Source organism: Myxine glutinosa, chromosome 1 (genome assembly GCF_964187855.1).
Source record: "Myxine glutinosa chromosome 1, kmMyxGlut1.1, whole genome shotgun sequence".
Taxonomy (NCBI): domain Eukaryota; kingdom Metazoa; phylum Chordata; class Myxini; order Myxiniformes; family Myxinidae; genus Myxine; species Myxine glutinosa.
In genome coordinates this window covers 64,843,727-64,865,164 of record NC_136261.1, presented here as the reverse complement: position 1 = coordinate 64,865,164, position 21,438 = coordinate 64,843,727, and the positions used below count along the sequence as shown (strand labels likewise).

Here is a 21,438-nt window from a genome sequence, read left to right as displayed (position 1 = left end):
AGGCGATTGTGTGCATCCAGCGGTAACCGCTACAGTACAGTGTTTACCACATGGAGAACGTAAAAACACCAGCACAGTATTTACAACATGGAGAATGTAAGAAAGCCAGTAGCCTACAGTATTTACAACATGGAGATTGTAAAAACACCAGTGCCGTATTTACCACATGGAGAATGTAAGAATACCAGTACAAGCCTCTCCTACTCTCACTTCTCCTCCGCCTCCTCCCGCCTCCCTTTCCCCTCCCGCCCCCACCCCCACCCCCGGCCCCGGGCAGTGCCGGATACTTCAGCTAGTATTCGATAAGAGGAATGAAACTATATTAATTGAGCGATCTCCTCTGGAACCAAACACACAAACAGCTCGCATATTTTAATCAAAAGAGTTTTCAAGAACTCAGTGGGAAACCAACATGTACGACCAGCATTCCTTGGACGCTTGGTGTTTTCCATATGAAAACAAAAAACAGTGAATGTCCGTTATTTGTAAAGGATTGGTATGAACTATAATCAGGTATTATCTCAAACCGTGATCAACAACTTTTAATATGTGCTGTGCTTGGCAACATTGTATGAATCAAAATGTTTGTATGACATGGTTTATGTGTAACTAATGACAATATGGATTGTAAATTAAATATAAAATTATCCAACTTCACGATATCTTTATGATAAACAATCACATATCATGTAATAATAATGCAAACCAAGGAAGGGAAAATGTACGTACATGGGAGAAGAAACGTCAAAGCAAGAAGACCAAGAGGATTGTTGAAGTTTGTCATGAGAAGATCTTGAACATGAAATTTAAATTTCAACATGAACATAAATCGAGTCTCTTTCGTCGGTTCAGATTAATTCGAAGACTTCGATCTCCAAATGAGCCTGGCATTCCAACGGCTGTCCTGTTTGAGCAGACGAAAGGAAGAACAACACAGTTGCCGAATCAAGTCTGTAATGTAATATGTTCCATGATTGCTCAACCAGTTGCTTTGGCCCAACCAGGAAGTTTAGAGGAAGTATATAGCTGGACGACTTCAGTTCTGTTTTTGTGTAATGTCGTGCTTTGTATGCAGACTGCGGTTGCTTGGCTGCATCATTTTCTGGAGGCTCAGCTGTGTCGCTACATCACGGATGCAATGCCCCCTGTTCCCAGAAAGCTGGTACGTACTCATTTTGTCGACCTCGGAAGGATGGTAGGCTAAGTCAACCCACCTGGTGTTAATTCAATGACACGACAGGGGCTAGAGCTCAGGACCTTTACATTCCAAGCCAGCCACCTTAACCATTGAACCACCACCAGGCTTTTGTGTAATAATTTTTTATATACTGTATATTCACCACAGCTTGGGATCCTCGATGGGACCCCTTTTTGTCTATGCTGTCACTGATGACTCTCCAAGAAGCGATGAAACCAGTCCGGCAGCTAAGGGGGTATGTATCATTGGTATTCTCTTGTGTGTAAATGTCATTACAGTTGTGGAGGGACTCTGGGAAGAGTTTGAAACAGCAAAGGGCTGACCTTGTGTAGCCTTTCATGGTTGTAGTTATGCAGCTTTCTTCGGCTAGAAGTGCATAGGAGGAGTCAATTTATTTATATTATATATAAATTTAACCGATGAAGCCGATTTTTCTATTTTCTATTTCGATTTCATTCAGCCGATGAAGATCAGCCGAGACGGATGGTTTAAACAGCTTTTAACTAATGAGGCGACCGGCGTAGATGAGGGTTGCTCTTGGTTCGTGTGGAATGAAGGAATGCGAGATGTTTCGCTGAACGGAACACACAGGTTTATTCTGAAACCACAAACAAGTAAACACGACAGTAAAATGCCCACAATAACAATTTAATAAAAGAAATCAAAGACGAAATAAAACTCGTGGTAAAAACTAATTCCCGACTATAAGGATCCTCCACACACTGTCTCAACCACACACACAGGGGAAAATAAAATGTCCTTTTTCGTGCCGGCACTTAGCTCTGCATCCCAAATGGGTCCTTCTGCGAGGTTGGCAGCTGGGGACGAGGCTCAGAGTTTGATGTCCCTTTGGTGGGAACCTGGCACAAGATGGCTGCAGCGCCACGCTCGACGGCACCACGAACGTGAGATGAAAGTCAAGAGGTTGTCTTTTAGGCTCCTCCGCCGCATAGGGATGTACAGCATGGCCTCCAGCCCAACAAAGAAAAGAGCTGCTGTTGATCTGCTCTCTCCGCTCGCTCTCCTCCAAAGCGCACAAACTCCACGACCCAACTGAACCAAAATGGCGAGCATTTTGTACCTTCAGCTCTGCACTCTCTCTGCTCTCGAAGCTTCCCGCTGACGTCACCCCCAGCCCTCGTCGCTCAGGGCATGTGGCCTGCAGGCTCTTCACTCCGCTCCCTGATTCCCTGCCTCTCGTGGACAGGGCCTTTCCTTATGAGGTCCATTGAGGGTGAGGCTGAGTCCGGGAACCTGCCTGGCTTTTTGTTTGTGTGGTTGCTGTTGTTTAAAGGAGTTTCAAAACGTAAAAGAAAGATTACAGAGGGAAAGCATGCACTGGGAAAAACTATCCTTAATCCCTACACTAATTAGCACTGCTTGACCCCCCCACCCCCCCCCCCCCCCCCGTGAAGAACGTTTAAACAACCCTAAGTTACAGTTTCCCTACTTATGACATTGAGGTTTGTTCCACACATCAAATGGCCCATGCTATAAATTATACAGTGCTACCTTTCCTATGGGATCTTTTTACCTCCACCCACAAACGAAGAAATATACATGCTTTTATACACACACAGATATATATATATATATATATATATATATATATGTATATATATATATATATATATATATATATATATATATTATATATATATATATATATATATATATATATATATATATATATACATACATACATATATATATATATATATACATACATACATATATATATATATATATATATATATATATATATATATATATATATATATATATATATATATATATATATGTGTGTGTGTGTGTGTTCAAAAACAGACAGACAGGCAGACAGATGGGTGAAAACATAACTTCCATCCACCTTTGGGGGCAGAGGTTAAAAGTTGCAAAAACGGATCCCCTTAACTATGGACCTATCAGCTTACTTCCAATCATCAGCAAGGCTAATGCATCATCACAATTCATACGAAATCCTTCCTTTTCTTTTCTCCAATAACCTCATCAGAGCACCAATTTGGTTTCAGACAAGGTCACTCCACCTCAGACATACTGCTTATACTCACCCAACAATGGAGGCCTTCAATGTCAGACGTGAGATCAAGGCTGTTTCTCTGGCCATGTCTCCTCAAACTGTCTGCCTATGGCATCTATGGCCAGCTCCACACATGGCTTGCTAACTTCCTCTACTCTCGTAGTCAACATGTGGATTTCAACGGAATCCTTTCATCTTCTCTCAAGGATGGAGTATCCCAAGGCAGTGTTCTGGGTCCATTCCTTTTCCTGATCTTCATTAATGATCTCTCTGACTCTCTGGAAAATCCCCTTTATCTGTATACTGATGACTCTAACCTCTGCCGTGACATACCTTCTCCTTCAGACAGACAGTCTGCAGCCTCTCACCTCTCTTCAGACCTTAAAAAAAATCACTAGCTGGTCAAACACTTAGAATATCTCTTTCAATCCTGACAAATCTCACACTCTCACTATCTTTCTCTGAAATGACTATGAAAAACCCTCCAATATACTTTCTCAACAATCCTCTTGAGAAAGTTCAGTCATTCAAACTCCTCGGTCTCACTATCAGCCATGATCTTTTTTGGGCAAACCACATATCTAAGTTGGCCTCCAAAACCAGCCGCCAACTGGGCATCCTCCACCGTAGCATCCTTACTTGGCACACCTAAACTCCCACCTAAACTCCTAACGACCTTCAAGGCCTTCATCCGCAGCTTGATGGAGTACTGTTCACCCCTCTGGGCTGACTCCTCTGCCTCACATATTGCTCAGCTTGATGCCGTGGAAACCAATTGGCCTTCAAGATTATTGGAATCTCCCACGGTGAAGTTGAGTCTATCGGCCTATCACCGCACCATCACAGACAGGTCGGTCGTCTCTCTGACTTATACCGCTTCCTTTCTGATCTTGCACCTGTTACGTGGTCCTCCCGGTGACTACCTGGTCTCGGTGACCCCCGGACCGTGAGAGGAACTCCGCCAGAAAGATTTATTATGTATGCGCTTTCGTAACGCAATCAATATGAATTCCAACCAAGAAAAAACCCCACACCAAGGATCCGGAATAATCAATGATATATTCCCCGAGCAATCAACCATCAACAATCAGCAATCAATAGTACAAAGATGTAAACTCATCTCCATTAACTCTAAGATGGCCATCTTATACATTCCTCACGTGAGCCCCACTCCCGACTCCCTCCATGGTCAATGTCTCTCTCAATGTCTCCGTACTCCTGTAGTTCGATCTCCGCACGTGGGCGGTTGAACGGACCCTTCCTGACGTGCTTTCCCCGGGCACGTCCCATACCGGGAACCACGGCTGCAGCGTGCACCTCCTGGCCAAGCCAAGCGGGTAAAGTAAAGCAGGCACAGCAACACGCGGCTTGCCCAGCGCGCGCGGCCCAAGGGGCGACCCGTAAGCGGCCTTGTAGACGGTGAGGCGAACTGTGCCAGCTGCTTGGTTCCGTGCACTAAGCCACAGTGACTTGACGTGTCAAAAGGTAGTTACACGTCCCGGTAACTCCTCTCGCCAGACGGGCTTTGAAACGCCGATTCTCTTACGTTGCTCAATCGATACCGCTCGCGTCCGAGCTTGGCGAGGAAGAAGAAGAATCGTCGCGTCTCCAGGACCTCGTGTCTTTTCTTCTTCCGTTTCCGGTCTCCTTTTCTCAGAAGGGCTCCTGACCCTTTAATCACAACAACCTTTAATCGGCTACACATTGATAAGCAAAGCCCGGAATAGTAATTCACATACATTCACATAAATATGTAACACTCCCCCCCTTCAAGAAAGAAAGTTTGAACCCAGCGAAAACTTTCTTTGCCGGCCAACTTGGATAAACAAACCAGGTAACTCACCCCCCCCCCCCCCAACTCATCAGTTCCCCCCGGGCACAGTCATCACTTAAAAATAAAGCAACAAAATTTCACACGATCCCCTAGATTAATTCCCTCTGGACCAAGCGTCAACCACTTCTAGTTTCTCTTGAATGACGGTTAAGAGGTGGTGACCAAAGCCCCCAAATTTAAACCTCTCTATAGCACTTTTTCGGGAGGCCCAGCGGAATATTCCCTACATGGACGCCTTAAGGAATGTGGAGTTCACGGTTAGTCCGGGGAGGAAAGTTCTTTACATGGACGCCTTTAAGAACGTGGCGTTCACGGTTAGTCCGTGTAGGAGCCCCGGCTCGGCGGCTCCCCCGTATATAGTGCTTCAACTTCTCCAGACTCCTAACCGTTACGGTGGGACCCCTTGTCCCAGCCGTTACCTGACTGGCGGTCTCTTTCTCGGCCAGTGCTCTGACATTCATTCTTTCGGGAGGTGCCGTAACTCTGGGAGCCTCCATAGTAATATCGGCTGCTACCAACCCCAAAACTACTGCCAAGTTGTCCTCTTCTGTAGACCTCTCGACGCCTACGAAAGGCCTTCCCTACTGTTATGGTTCGACCCTCCAAATCCTTACCATTCCAATTCTTCTCTGCTTCCCTGGCGTCTCTTGTGCTTGCAAACGTGACAAAGCCGAACCCTCTTGACCGTTGCGTTTCCCTGTCTTTTACCACCCGCACTTCCACCAGCGGCCCATATCTGTTGAAGACAGAGGTCAGAACTTCTTCCTCTGTGTTGAAGTTCAGTCCCCCTACAAATAACTTGGAACTTTTGTCGCCATCCCCAGCTGGTGGGGTGTTATTTACCCTGCTGTGCTCTTTACCAACCCTCGGGTTAACATAAATTTGCCCCCCGGCCAAATCATTCCCGATAATCACAGATACTCCCTCTACAGGAAGCGTGGCTTGTAAACCGACGGTGACCGTTCCTGACAGCAAATCGGATTCCAAATGGATGACATGAAGTGGGGCACTAACACAGCCACCAATCCCTTGTAACCGAACACTATCACCAGTTGCGGTACTCTTTGACAATGGCAAAATGCCTTCAAGCATTAAGGATTGATGGGCTCCTGTGTCCCTCAAAACCCTAACCGGTCTTGGGTTAGTCAAGTCTCCCTTGAGTGAGACCAACCCCTCATAAATAAATGGTTGGTAACTCTTCTGTGGGTGATTTCTTACGTTTGCCATCGCATTCGGAGTGGTAATAGTCGGACTCCGCTCTGGGTTTTCCCTTTTCATGAGGTAACAACTGGACATCAAGTGTCCAGGTTTCTTGCAAAAAGCGCAAGTAGGCCCGGAGGAAAAACTCGTGGTCTGCCTCGGGCCCCCCAAAAAATAAGTTTGTCTTGGGCCCGCAGCCCTCTGATTTCGAACAGGTGGGGTATCCGCGTTGTCCCCATAATCCTCTCGAGGCCGCCGCCATGTATTGTCGTTCTCCACACCTGCTGTTCCCCACCTCCCCTGCGGAGATCTAGGCGAGGAGTTAGGTTCATGGACCCCTATCCGGTGTGTTAAGGCATAATCATCTGCCAGGGTGGCTGCGTCCCACAACTTCGGTACTTTCTTTTCCTGCAGGTACACTTTGATGTCCTCGTGGACACACTGTTGAAATTCCTCCACCAGGATCAAGTCACGCAATGTTTCGAACTCTTTCCCGACTCCTTTTGACTCACACCACCGATCAAACATGTTTTCTTTCACTCTGGCAAACTCCACATGGGTCTCACTCTCCCTCTTCCTGGCATTCCTGAATTTTTGCCGGTAAGCTTCCGGAACCAACTCATAGGCTTTGAGGATGTGCTTCTTCAATACCTCATAATCTGCACATTGGTCCATTGGTAGCGCCGAATAAATCTCTTGAGCTTTTCCCACCAGCACACTTTGTACTAGTATGGTCCAGGCCTCCTCCGGCCAGTTTAACTGTCGAGCCACTTTCTCAAAGTGTGGAAAAAATTTAGCGACTTCCTTTTCACTGAAGGGTGGAACCAGCCTCACATGTCTGCCCACATCCCAGGTGTTCTGGCTAGGTGTCGACCCCGTCAGCAAGGGTGGTCCCTCTCCCCGTTCTCTCATTAACTCCAGCTCCTTGAATTTAATTTCTTGCTGAAGCTCCATGTCATGTTCCTTTAATTCCCTTTCCGCTTTTCTCTCCTCTGCTTCGAGGTCCCTTGCAGCTCTCCTCTCCTCTGCTTTTCTTCCTTCTAACCTTTCCTGGAGTTCTCGTTCCACTCTCCTTTCCTCTGCTTGTTTCTCTTCTCTCCTCTCTTCTGCTTTCCTTTCTTCTTCTGCTCTTTCCTTTTCTGCTTTCCTTTCTTCTTCTTTTAACCTTTCCTGGAGTTCTCGTTCCACTCTCCTTTCCTCTGCTTGTTTCTCTTCTCTCCTCTCTTCTGCTTTCCTTTCTTCTTCTTTGATCCGTTCCTGGCTCCGTAATTGCAACTCCAGTTTCCGGAGCTCAACGTCTTCTGGTTCTTCGGGTAGCCACTGCCAGGCTAACTCGTCCCATGTTCCTAATCCCACCATAGACTGTATCACCGTGGTCTGCAACTCTGCCTTCCTCAAATTAGTTCGGACCTCCAAGTTAAAATGTTTGGCCAATTTCAAGAGGTCCGACTTTAGTAACGCTCGGAACTGTGCCTCACTCGGGGTTACCGCAAAGTTCTGTGCCACAAACGCCATGGTGCCTATCGTTAACACCTGTTAACCTTCACCCAAGACTTTACCCCAATTTCCCCAAAAATTTACCAATTAATACTACATTAATAAATTTTAATTAATAAATATATTATTTTATACAATTTTAGATCCCGGACGTAGACCCAATTGCGAATCCGCAAATCGTAATTTGGACGAGCCCCCAATTCTGTTACGTGGTCCTCCCGGTGACTACCTGGTCTCGGTGACCCCCGGACCGTGAGGGGAACTCCGCCAGAAAGATTTATTATGTATGCGCTTTCGTAACGCAATCAATATGAATTCCAACCAAGAAAAAACCCCACACCAAGGATCCGGAATAATCAATGATATATTCCCCGAGCAATCAACCATCAACAATCAGCAATCAATAGTACAAAGATGTAAACTCATCTACATTAACTCTGAGATGGCCATCTTATACATTCCTCACGTGAGCCCCACTCCCGACTCCCTCCATGGTCAATGTCTCTCTCAATGTCTCCGTACTCCTGTAGTTCGATCTCCGCACGTGGGCGGTTGAACGGACCCTTCCTGACGTGCTTTCCCCGGGCACGTCCCGTACCGGGAACCACGGCTGCAGCGCGCACCTCCTGGCCAAGCCAAGCGGGTAAAGTAAAGCAGGCACAGCAACACGCGGCTTGCCCAGCGCGCGCGGCCCAAGGGGCGACCCGTAAGCGGCCTTGTAGACGGTGAGGCAAACTGTGCCAGCTGCTTGGTTCCGTGCACTAACCCACAGTGACTTGACGTGTCAAAGGGTAGTTACACATCCCGGTAACTCCTCTCGCCAGACGGGCTTTGAAACGCCGATTCTCTTACGTTGCTCAATCGATACCGCTCGCGTCCGAGCTTGGCGAGGAAGAAGAAGAATCGTCGCGTCTCCAGGACCTCGTGTCTTTTCTTCTTCCGTTTCCGGTCTCCTTTTCTCAGAAGGGCTCCTGACCCTTTAATCACAACAACCTTTAATCGACTACACATTGATAAGTAGACTACGGATTTTTATGTTAAGAAAATAGGCCTTTTATGTTTTGAAAAGCGGATTTTTTTTTTAATGTGAAAAAATCCCGAAATATTTTTTTCCCCGGTTTTATTAATTTTTTATTATTACCAAGTTTTTCAGAAATCAGTCAAAAAAAGAACAAAAAATGGTAAGCTTTTTCCTGCACAACATTAAGCACTCTGGGCTAGTAAACAGGTAAAAAATGACGTTCAGGTACCTTTATTGCAACCGCATTGTTTGATAAGTAGAGGCCTAGAAGAAATTGACAATACCCTTTTAGGAACGGTTAAAGTAGGTGTTTGAAATCATTATCTTGGTTATGTTCTCCTTGGTGAGGCGGTGTCGGCGGTCGGTGAGGACGTTTCTGTAGACGGAGAAGGACCTTTCCACGTCGACACTGACGATGGGGCAGTACCTCAAGAGGGGGATGTCGGCAAGCTTGACTCCAGCCGGCACACCAACCTCAGATCCGTGCTGATCTCCATCCAGGATCAAAGCCACTGTCCTCAGCACACCAATGTCGGGATTGCGCTGCAGCACCGCCTTGAACTTGGTGAGCAGGATCTCCTTACGGCAGCCTCGGATCTTTTCGAGCTCCTCCTTGGCCTGATCAAGGAGCTGGAAGGCCTTGGCCAGCTCCATGCCGGCCTCCTCCAGCTGCTTAAGGATCTTCGGGATGAACGACACGTGGGCATTTAAGAAGACCAAACTGAGCTTGATGTCCGCCTTTCCGAACAGGTCCTTGGCACTCCGGATTGCCATCGCGTCGTCATCGTTCAGCTGGTCCACAATGTCTTTGACGGCCTCGAAGTGCTCGGCGTAAAACAGCGCGGCATAGATCCACGTCCCCCACCGAGTCAGAATGGGCTCCGGGGGGAGAGAAAGATTGGGCTGCTGCTCCTTCCAAAGGACAACACGCGACGGGGCTTTGACGAACACCTTCTTCGTCGTGGCAATCAGGTCGTTGACATCCTTGAACATTTCTCGGACTGTCTCGCAGACACGGTGGAGCGCGTGGGCAACGCAAGTCACATGCAGCAAGTCCGGGAAGAGTTCCTTCAGGGCATGGCCGGCCTTGATCATATAGGCCGCGGCGTCACTGACGAGGACCTTGAGGCACTCCGGCTTGAAATCAGGCCAAAGATAGCGCAGCGTGTCATTGACTGCGCGCACGATCTCCCCGGAGTTGGTCTTCTCCAGAAACATGCACTGGACGAGGTGGGGACGAAAGTACCCCTCCTTGGACAAGCGTCCCGCGATGATGTTGGCCACATATCGACCTGCCGAATCGGTCGTCTCGTCGACGGACAGCCAGATGGGCTGCTGTCCGAGGTCGGCACGGATCCCCGCCAAGGCCTCGTCATAGCACTTGTCGAGGTAGTGCTTTCGAATCCAGCTTTCATCGGGGATCTGGAGAGTGATGTGCTTCTGCAGGAACGACTTTTCCAATTTCAGGGCAGGGTTTTCCAATTTCGACCATGGGATGCCAGCGGCCAGCATGGCCTGGCACAGCTCCTGAGCCACGACGTCGCACTTGTGCCTCTTTCCGCCACCAAAGTCCTCCATGGTGGCTTGCGTGACCGTCCTCTTCTTCTTCAAGGCCAAGTTGTTCTTGTGGCGGTCTCCTCGGACATGTTGGGCCAGCTCAGACTTCTGCTTCGCCCGGAAAGTCTTTTCACAAGCTCGACAGAAAGCCGTGTCACTCGACACGTACTTGAAGGTGGCCCCATCGCCGCCAGCGTTGAATTCCTTCAGCCACTTGTCACGAAGAGCAGCACTCATCTTGATAGGAGACTTGTTCACACTTTGTGTACACTCTCTCACTGTAGTACACCGCCTCACTGCTGTACACGCTGGGGATGCAACGCACGCAAGTGGACGCAACGTTTTGTTTTTGAGATCGATCGCAGTTAAAAATTTCGATCGCAGTTAAACATTTCGATCGCAGTTAAAAATTTCGAAAAATTCCCTAATCTTTTTTAGCATTGCCAGACATTTTCGACCAAAAAGGGCATTTTATTTAACTTTTCCCGAAAAAGGGCGAAATATTTGTTTTTCTCCGAAAATAGCAAAATATTTTTTTTGCGCGCAAAAAAGCGGTTTTATGTGAAAAAATATTTTTTATTTTTTCACATAAAAATCCGATGTGCATTGATAAGCAAAGCCCGGAATAGTAATTCACATACATTCACATAAATATGTAACACACCCTATGCCCTTTCCGTGCTTTGTAGGTACATACTCCCCCACCCCCCCCCCCCCCCCCGGGTCTCCCGGGTCTCTGCTGGGATCACAAAGACCACTATCAACCCCCTTCTAGTGAAACTACCTATATCGATGATCACTGCTCACCTCCACTCATTCATTCCTCCTTTTCCCCACCTGTGGAACCAACTTCCACATCCTCTTCAATCTCATTCTTCCCTCCAGGTCTTCAACACAGCTGTTCACCACCATCTCAGATCATCCCCAATCCAAATCCATGATATTTTCTAACCTTGTTAACCCATCCCAATCCCCCCTCCATCCAAATTTCCAGTTTTCCCTCCTAAGAGTTTCCTTCTGTATTTATCTTGTCCACCGCATGCAACCTCTCCTGTCCCCAATTCCTCACCACACCCTTCGTTTGTCCAAGTCTGCCTCTTTCTTTGCCTTCAACTCTTCTGTTGATGGTTCGCTGCTCTCTGCTGTTCCTTTTGTCCTGTTGTGTCCTGATCCGTTTAGTGTACTAGCTCTTTCACGAGCCTCGACCATGTATACAAAAAAGGACATTAATAAGCAACTAACAAATCAAAGAGCAGTTAAGATCTGTACGTGGAAGCCTGGCCTCAGGAACGATGGGACATCAAAACAGGACATCCGAGGGGAGGTAGGGGTGTTATTATCGCACCAATGGAGTTTTGGCTGGAAGGTTTTGCATTTTATCTGGTCCGATCGCTGTCTCTTCCACTGAAAAACGTCCGCACTTATTCGGTCAGTACACATTATTTTTTTGCACCAAAATTCCCAATTTCATGTGGGTGGGTGATCTGCTCCTACTATATAAGAGAGCCGTTGGTCTGTCTGTCTGTGTGTGTGTGTGTGTGTGTGTGTGTCGCCATTTTTCTCAGAGATGGCTGAATGGATCATCGTCAAACTTTCAGTGAGTGCCTGGGAGTGTTTTAGGCAAAAAAAAAATAATAATAATAATTTTTTAAAAAAAGATATTTTTTGGATTTTTAAAAAATCGCTCTATAGTACCGAAACCTTTTTGATTAATGACAGTTATCTACAAGCACACATTCGCATAAATAAATACTTAACAATTCGCAAACATTTGAACACAAATAAATCAAACAATTCCAGAAGTTTACGAAGTTGGTAGTAAGGCTTCTTCTTCTTCCTAATCCGCATCACACTTAACTCAGAAACGTGATTAACGGCACATTCAGCAGCAGATATTCAACAAAAAGGTGAAATTATGATTTGACATTTGTGGTGGATCCTGATTTGGATGTAATTGCTTTTCCATTATATTTGCCCTCATTTCAAATACGTTAATTTTTCTTTTTCGCTTGAGCAATGCTGAGTACTCCAGCTATAAATACGTATATACTTTACTCGGTGTACAAATAAAAATACAACTTTGGCTGCAGGGTAACTTTGGCTATGTGGCCACGGCCTCATCCGGGGGTGTCGGGGACTGGGATAGGGACATAAATTCTCTTTGTATATGTGTACCGTGTAGTGCCACTTGGTGTTGGTGGCAGAGGGTATTACAATTTCCTTTGGCTAGACGTGTGAATGGCTAGACGTTTATAGTTATATTATAGTTGTGACCAAAACGTCTTCTTCTCTAAATTTCCTTTCGACGCTTTAGCCTGCCGACACCCCGTATCATTTTGAAGACACTTTAAGTCCACCAAGACCCCTAAAGATCCCAAAGACCCAGCAGACCCAAAATAACCTGATGACCCAAAGACCCTGAAGATCCAAAAGACCTCTATTATCCCAAAGACCCTTTAATCCCCTATTTCCTTGAAATCCCCTTTAGACCCTGACATCTCCTAATAAAAACTTAGACCAGCTTGGACTCTTGACCATTTCGAGCTTTAAACCACTTGAACCTTTTTTGATTACTTATATATTACAAATAAATAATATTAAAGCGCGGCGTTACGCGCGCTGCTTGTGAGCAAGGAGGAAGCGGACAAGCGGTAACATATAAACGTCTTTATTGTAAGAGCACACTGTAACACTGTACTGTTCCGGGCTGGGCGCCCGGTGTATATCATGAGGCCACGCCTACCCCTGGTGCGTGGCCACCGCCCACTTGGTGCGCGGAATGATGTCACCACGCCAGTGGGCTTTTGTGTCCGCCACACGCGCCCCCCCAGAATTCCCGCGCACCTGGAGGGCCAGTTTGCGGGGCAGACGAATGACCCGGCCGAAGCGCCCCCTGGCGATCGGCGGCGTCCGGGGTGCAGGGATGCCAGGTGGGATGCCCCTGGCTGCCCCTGGGATGGGTGCAGGACCGGGGGGCGGCGTGGCGGCGGGGCTGGGCGGTGCCGGGGGTCCGCCCGCAGGAGGGCGGCCCCGACGTGGGGGTCGGGCCACTGGCGGTGGATGGTCCACATCGAGGTGGGCCGGCTTGAGGCGGTCTACCGAAACGCGGTCAGGAGTACCGCCGATGTCCAGGGTGAAGTGCTTCGCCCCGGTCTCCAGCACGCGGAAAGGCCCGTCGTACGGGGGCCGCAGTGGTGTCCGATGGGCATCGTGGCGGACGAAGACGTACTCCGCCGTGCGAAGCTCCGGGGCGACGTGCGTCGGTGGGTGCCCGTGGCATGCCGTTGGCACCGGGGCGAACCGCTGGGCGGTCTCTTGCAGAGCGGAGCGCTGCTGTGCCGCGGACCATGGTGCCGTGGAGTCGGGGAGGAACTCGCCCGGCACCCGCAGCGGTTGCCCGAAGACCAACTCCGCTGCGGATGCGCGCAGGTCCTCCTTGGGCGCCGTCCGGAGGCCCAGCAGGACCCAGGGGAGCCTGTCGACCCAACCGCCGTCGCGGAGGGTGGCCCGGAGCGCGGCCTTCAATGAGCGGTGAAATCGCTCACACAGGCCGTTAGCCTGGGGGTGGTAGGCCGTGGTTCGGCGCAGCCGGACCCCGAGCCCCTGCGCAACTGCCCCCCAGAGCTCCGAGGTGAACTGGGGGCCGCGGTCGGATGAGATGTCTGAGGGGGCGCCGAACCGGGCGACCCAGGTGGCGATGAAAGCCTGCGCGACATCGGCCGCCGTTGTCGACGCCAAGGGCACGGCCTCCGGCCACCGGGTGGTGCGGTCCACCATGGTGAGGATGTAGGTGAAACCCCGCGAGGGGGGCAGAGGTCCCACCAGGTCCACGTGGACGTGGTCAAACCGGCGTTCCGGCACCGTGAACGGGGCCAACGGGGCCTGGGTGTGCCGGTGCACCTTGGCGCGCTGGCACGCGAGGCACGTCCTGGCCCAGCCGCGGACGGCCTTCCGGAGGCCATGCCAGACGAACTTGTCGGCGATCAGCCTTTGGGAGGCCCTCGCGCCCGGGTGGGACAGGCCGTGGATGGCGTCAAACACCTGGCGCTGCCAGCCCGCGGGCACGATGGGGCGAGGACGCCCGAGGGAGACGTCGCACAAGAGGGCCGCGCCCGCGCCGTCGAACGGCACCTCGGTGACGCGGAGGCCCGTGACGGCGGTCCGCAAGGCCTGGACATCGGGGTCAGCGGCCTGGTCCGCTGCCATCCGGGCATAGTCGATGCCGAGGTGGACTGCGTGGGCGACGGCCCGGGAAAGGCAATCCGCCACCGGGTTGTCCTTCCCCGCGACGTGCTGGATGTCCGTCGTGTACTCGGACACGGCCGAGAGGTGACGCTGCTGCCGGGCCGACCACGGCTCGGTGACCTTGCCCATCGCGAAGATCAGCGGCTTGTGGTCGACGAAGGCAGTGAACGCACGGCCCTCGAGCAGATGGCGGAAGTGCCTGACCGCCAAGTGAAGTCCGAGCAACTCGCGGTCGAAGGTACTGTAACGGCGTTCGGGCGGGCGAAGCTGCCGGCTAAAGAACGCCAGCGGTTGCCAAGCTCCACGCACCCATTGCTCGTGCACCGCGCCCACCGCGTAGTCCGAGGCATCGGTGGTGAGGGCGATCGGTGCATCGGGCGCCGGGTGCGCGAGCATGGTGGCGTTAGCCAAGGCGAGCTTCGCGCCCGTGAACGCCGTGTCCATCTGCTCGGTCCAGGTAACGTCGCCTTTGCCCGGCTTACCTCGGAGAGCTTCGTGCAGGGGGCGCAGGAGTTGGGCGATACGGGGCAGGAACCGATGGTAAAAGTTCACCATGCCCAGGAACTCCTGCAGCCCTCTGATCGTGCGGGGGCGCGGAAACCCCTTCACCGCCTCCACCTTGGCCGGCAGGGGGACGGCTCCGTGCCTGGTGACACGGTGCCCCAGAAAATCGATTGTGGCGGCGCCGAACCGGCACTTTGCGGGGTTCACAATCAGGCCATGCTGGCCCAGGCGTTCGAAGAGCGTGCGGAGGTGGCGTAGGTGCTCTTCGCGGGACGCGCTGGCGACGAGGATATCGTCCAGGTAGACATAGACAAAATCCAAGTCGCGCAGGACGCTGTCCATCAGTCGCTGGAACGCCTGAGCCGCATTCTTCAGACCGAAGGGCATGCGCAGGAACTCGAAGAGTCCGAATGGCGTGATGACCGCCGTCTTCGGGACGTCCTCCGGCCTGACGGGGACCTGATGGTAGCCGCGTATGAGGTCCACCTTCGAGAAGAAGGACCTGCCCGCCAAGCGGGCGGAAAAGTCCTGAATGTGGGGGACGGGGTAGCGGTCGGGAGTCGTGGCGTCATTGAGACGGCGATAGTCCCCGCACGGTCGCCATCCCCTGCCAGGCTTTGGCACGATGTGCAGCGGCGACGCCCAAGCGCTCTCTGAGCGCCGAACGATGCCGAGTCGCTCCAGGGTAGCGAACGCCGCTTTTGCCACCGCCAGCTTCGTCGGCTCGAGGCGGCGTGCCGGGCGTAGACCGGTGGCCCGACGGTGGGGATGTGATGGGCCACCCCGTGCTTGACGGCCCCCGCCGAGAAGGTGGGCCGTGTGAGGGCCGGGAAGCCTGCGAGGAGGCGGGTGAATGCGTCCGCTGCCGGAAGCGTACAGACCAACGTGGCCGGAACCGAATCGTTCGGCAAGCCACTTGGCAAGCCGCTCGTTGAGCTGGGCAACGCACAAGCGAGCGAGCTGAACGTCTCGGCCTGGACAAGACGTCTGCGTTTGACGTCGACCAGGAGCCCATTAGCGCACAGGAAGTCCGCGCCAAGCAGTGCCATGGGCACGTCGGCGGTGACGAACGTCCATCGGAAAACCTGCCCTCCAAACCGCAGAGAGAGGCAGCGTTTTCCGTACGTACGGATGGGCGTCCCGTTCGCGGCAAGCAGCGCGGGGCCCCCACCCGCGGCGTGCTTGTCTGACGTGCCGGCGGGAATGACACTCACCTGCGCTCCCGTGTCGCACAGGTAACGGTGCCCGGAGAAGGTGTCCGTTATGAACAGCAGGCTGTTCGAACGGCCGGCGCTCATCGCCACTATTGAGCGCCGGCCCGGGCGTTTCCCGACCCATTGAAGGAGCACGGCGGATGACACCGCCGAGCTTCGTGGCCGAACTTGGCGTGGAACCAGCACCAGGTGGTGGAGCTGGAGGAGCGCGGCTGGCTCCGCCAGGCCGGTGGAGTTGGCGGGTTTCCCCGCGGTGGCGGTTTTCGCCGCGGCGGTGGGCGGGGCATGGCGGCGTTCACGAGGTGCGTATCAGCATGCTGCTGAACATCAGCGTCGAGGGCCGTGACGGCCACGCCGACGCTCGCCCGCGTGTCCGAAGCGGCGAAGTACCTGTCCGCCTGGGCTGCCAATGCTCGGGGTTCCGTTAGCTCGGTCCCGGCCAACGCGAGGCGAACATGCGCTGGAAGTTGGCGCCGGAAAAGTGCCCGGAATAGCGAACTGGGGGCTTCGTCGCCCAACAGTGACAGCATATGGTCCATTCGGACCGACGGGCGCGTCTCACCGAGCTCGGGGAGATCCAGGAGGCGGTCGGCCCGTGCATCGTCCGTGAGGCCGAACGTGGCTAGGAGTAGCCGCTTGAGTGCCTCGTACTTGTGGCCGTCCGGTGGGTGGCGAAGGACGGACAAAACTCGAGCGGCCGTGCCGGGCCCGAGGGAGGCGACGACATGGCAGTAGCGCAGGTCGTCGTTGGTGAGGCGCCGAAGCTGAAATTGGGCTTCGGCTTGAATGAACCAGACTTCGGCCTGGGCCTCCCAAAATTCGGGAAGTTTAATCGCCATTGCCTTGTCGTTGGCCATTGCAATGGCGTCGTGTTCGGAAGGATCGCTACGGCAGATCCAACGTCGAGGGTCACCAGTAAAGCGTGGCGTTACGCGCGCTGCTTGTGAGCAAGGAGGAAGCGGACAAGCGGTAACATATAAATGTCTTTATTGTAAGAGCACACTGTAACACTGTACTGTTCCGGGCTGGGCGCCCGGTGTATATCATGAGGCCACGCCTACCCCTGGTGCGTGGCCACCGCCCACTTGGTGCGCGGAATGATGTCACCACGCCAGTGGGCTTTTGTGTCCGCCACAATATCACCAATATTACAAATATGGTAATGGTATCCATGGAAATCTCCAGGCATGGCTTGCGGACTTCCTCTCTGGTCGTAGTCAACGTGTGGCCCTGAATGGATTTCTCTCATCTCCCCTTCCTGTTCAGGCTGGAGTTCCCCAAGGAAGTGTGCTGGGCCCTGTGCTTTTTCTGGTCTTTATCAATGATCTCTCCGACTCTCTGGAAAATCCTCTCTATCTCTTTGCTGATGACTCCACTCTCTGCCGCTCCTTTCCTCTTCCCTCAGATCGGCAGTCTGCAGCCTCCTCACTCTCTGAAGACCTGGACAAAATCACAGACTGGTCAAACAAGTGGAACATGTCTTTCAATCCTGACAAATCTCACTCTCTTACTATGTCTCTCCGAAAAGATCGACTGGACAACCCTCCCATCTACTTTCTCAACAATCCTCTCCAAGAAGTTCTGTCACTCAAGCTTTTGGGTCTCACTATCTGCCATGATCTTTCTTGGGAAAACCACATTTCCAAGCTGGCCTCCAAAGCCAGTCGCCGACTGGGCATCCTCCGTCGTGCGAAGTCCTTCCTCAGCACACCTGAGCTCCTCACCACATACAAGGCTTTCATCCGCAGCTCAATGGAATACTGTTCTCCCCTATGGGCTGGTGCTCCTGCCTCACACCTGGCTCGGCTTCACGCTGTTGAATCCAAAGCTTTCAAAATCATTGGAATCTCCCGCGATGAAGCTATCTCTGAGGGCCTTTCACTCACTCACCGCAGGCAGGTAGGTGGCCTTTCTGTCTTCTACCGACTCCTCTCCGGCCTTGCTCCCCCAGCTCTCTCTGTGCTCTGTCCCCCAAATATTCCTACAGGTCGCACAAGATCTGCCAGCAACCCTCTGATGGTTAAACTGCCGAAATCTCGGCTCTCTGCTCACCTTCACTCTTTCATTCCTCTTTTCTCCCGCCTGTGGAACAAACTCCCACACTCCCTTCAATCCCTCTCCTCCCTCCAGGTCTTTAAAACAGCTGTTCACCACCATCTCTTATCTTCCCCCATCCATAACCTTGATCTTTTCTACCCCCACTAATTCACCCCAGATCCACCTTGTTTGAAATTCCAACTTCTTTCCTGGAAATCCTGGCAGTGTCCATATGTTTATACCTCTCCCACCCCCCCCCCCCTTCACATGCCTCCCCCCCGCCACATGCCTCCCCCCTTCACATGCCTCCCCCCCAAAGCCCTCTCCCTCCCACAGATCTCTCGATGTCTCCATGTCTCTCGGTCCCTGCTCTCAAATGTTGTGTTTGTGTCCTTCCCCCTCTCTCCCCATCTTGTCTACCGCTCCCGATGTTATTTGTTTTATGTGTCTGTTTGTCTTTCTGTGTGAGTAATGTTCGCTCTTTCACGAGCCTCGATCTTGTATACAAAAAAAAAACAAAAAAAAAAAAAATTTGTACAAAAGAAATGTTTGTATAATGATTGGTTTAAATCATGACAACATAGCAACTCAAATTCAGAAAGGTCATTATCCTCAGTTAAAACAAGCCTGTGCCTCTGTAGCGATGTGTGGTTAGGCGAGTGCAAAGAGCCGATCCATGCTTGTGTTAATCATAATCATAGTTATTTGCTCAGATTCAGAAAAGTCTAGAAACGTTCATAGATTGAGCAAAGGATTAGCAGATGCAGTTTAACATAAACAAAGGTAAGGTGCTGGGGCTGGATAAGAATTATGAAAATGGAGATTACATGATGCAAGGGATTACATGATGGGTTGATAATATATATGGAGGGGAGGGAGGGTAGGAGCGAGATCAACGAGACAGCAAATTGCTACGCAGCTATATCTAAGTAATTATGAAGAAACTGAAAAACGATACAGGAACAGGGTAAAAATAAAAATGAACAATAAAGAACAAATACGAAAATTTATTGCAAAACAATACAGCAATAGCTTGTTTCCCTGCACACCAAAGAGGCTTCTCTAACTATTGCAACTAAGCCCAAACAAGAGATAAACATTTGCAATTAAAAAGCTTTCTACAAGTTTGAAATAACCAAAAGCATTTAAATAAACAAACTGGTTTAAAAAAGGAGGAAGTAGCAAGGATGGGAAAATATGGAACTAGGGGAGAGCAAGGGAATAGAAGGAGCAGGGAATGGGGAGGGAGGGTTTATGGCGCCAAAGAGAAGATTGGCAATGGCATTGCACAGGCAGCAGATATTCAAAAACATTGTGATGTGAAGAAGAAAAGGCAGCGTAAAGATGACAAGAGTTGTAGCAGAGGCGGATGATGTTTGAGGAATTTGCAGTGAATGGAGATAAGGAGCAGAATGGTGGAGGCAAGGTGGTGTCGACAATATGGATGAAAAACAAATCACAGGGTTGGAGAGGAATGTAGCACAGATGGATGATGTGAGATGAAGCTATTCTGTAAATGGAGTTGCAGTTAAATCCATTGGCTGAAGAATGGTATCAGAGAAAGGAAACAACGTACGGCCCACATCCAGCACAGCCGGGCTGGACGAGACTTACAGGAAGCATCCTTCACCTCAAGACTTACAGGTGGCCACCAAAGCAATTATGAGCCTCAAAGTTCCCAAAATAACATAAATCTTGCAAAAGGCTCAATAGTAAAGTGGTAAATCGACAATTCCGCAGCACCGCATACACAGCCACAAACATGTATATTGTATATGCAATCATCAAGTGCTCATCTTATCCCATTTATGTTTCTTTTGTTCATGCAGGGTATTCAATGATCCACGAGCTTTAAAGAAAACAAGACCGAAAGTTTAATAGCGGCGTAGCTGGGCTTGTTTGATACTTTAGTTGATGAGGATAGTATGACCTGGGTGGGGATACCAGTTAACAGTTAGCATATAATGTAAGTATTAATTTTTTTTGACTTCAGGCATGGACAGCCTGTTCGTGAATGACTTGGGTAAAAAACGGCGAAAGTCAAACGATGAACCAATGAATATTACATTTGTGTGCCACCTTCAGTCGAACGTCAGGCATTGACAACACGTTCTCTCTATTTTCATTCCAAACAGCATCATTCATCATTCCAATCACAGATTAATACTGCTGGCAACGGAACTCGCCCTATGGGCGGGGATTCAATTGGGAAGCCCAAATGAAAAGGCAAATTACCAGAAATTGAAGGCTTTTTTTAATTTTAAACGATTCATATAAACATTCGTTGAATCATATCACAAGCAAATCATCAAAATCTAAGCAGTACATGGCGCCCATTTTGAAAAAAGATTGAATTCTGCAAAACGGAAGTGGCCGCTATGCGTCTTTCTCAGTCGCACGTTTATGTATGAAGAGTGCGCACCAAATCTGTAACACTGAAGCAGCCGCTACACCTGTTTTTCAGTCGCTTTGCACACGCTGCCATGTTACTTCGGAGCTGCACGTTTATATCGGAAGAGTTCGTCAGGAGTCGATCTACTCTCTCCTGGTACATAGAATAAACAGTATTTGTAGAATTTCAACAAAAGCCACAACACTGTTCATATCAGTAAATATTATTCCATCGTGTTTGGAAAAACTGGAAAATTGGAAAACTTGGAAAATTGGGGGGAAAAAATTGGAAAAACAATATAGCCTATTTTACTCCCAGGGGTCCCAGGATTACCCACCCAAAATATCGTTGCGATCGGTTCAGCCGTTTTTGCAGTACCTTCGAACAGACGGACGGGCATTTGGTGAATTATAGTAAGATTGTATTAATATATCAAGATATAATGTTAAATCACGATTGTATTGAGATATTATCAAACCAGAAAACCGCCATCATCTGATCACTTCCGGATTCGGGAACAAGATCCGTGTCGATCGCATTTCAAAATCATAATTGTATTGAGTAATTTTCTGAAACCTCCTACCTATGTTATGACACCCGATGGGACCCCAAAACATTCCACTAGAGGTTATTATATTTCTTTTTAGTAAAATATGCAACTGTAATCATTACTAAATGTGCCCCCCAGTCATGTGATC

General features: G+C 50.2%; 1 protein-coding gene across 2 annotated transcripts in view; it reads right to left on the bottom strand.

The window, feature by feature from the left end:
• LOC137424722 (T-cell surface glycoprotein CD4-like) overlaps positions 1 to 1,002 on the bottom strand; it is an 80,932-nt gene extending 79,930 nt beyond the window's left edge. For both annotated transcript variants that reach the window (XM_078770907.1, XM_078770908.1), the window contains exon 1: positions 730 to 1,002. In XM_078770907.1, the coding sequence (XP_078627033.1) occupies positions 730 to 826 (97 nt within the window). In that variant the 5' untranslated portion in view covers positions 827 to 1,002. The remainder of the gene's footprint in view (positions 1 to 729) is intronic.
• Between the last annotated feature and the right edge of the window lie 20,436 nt (positions 1,003 to 21,438).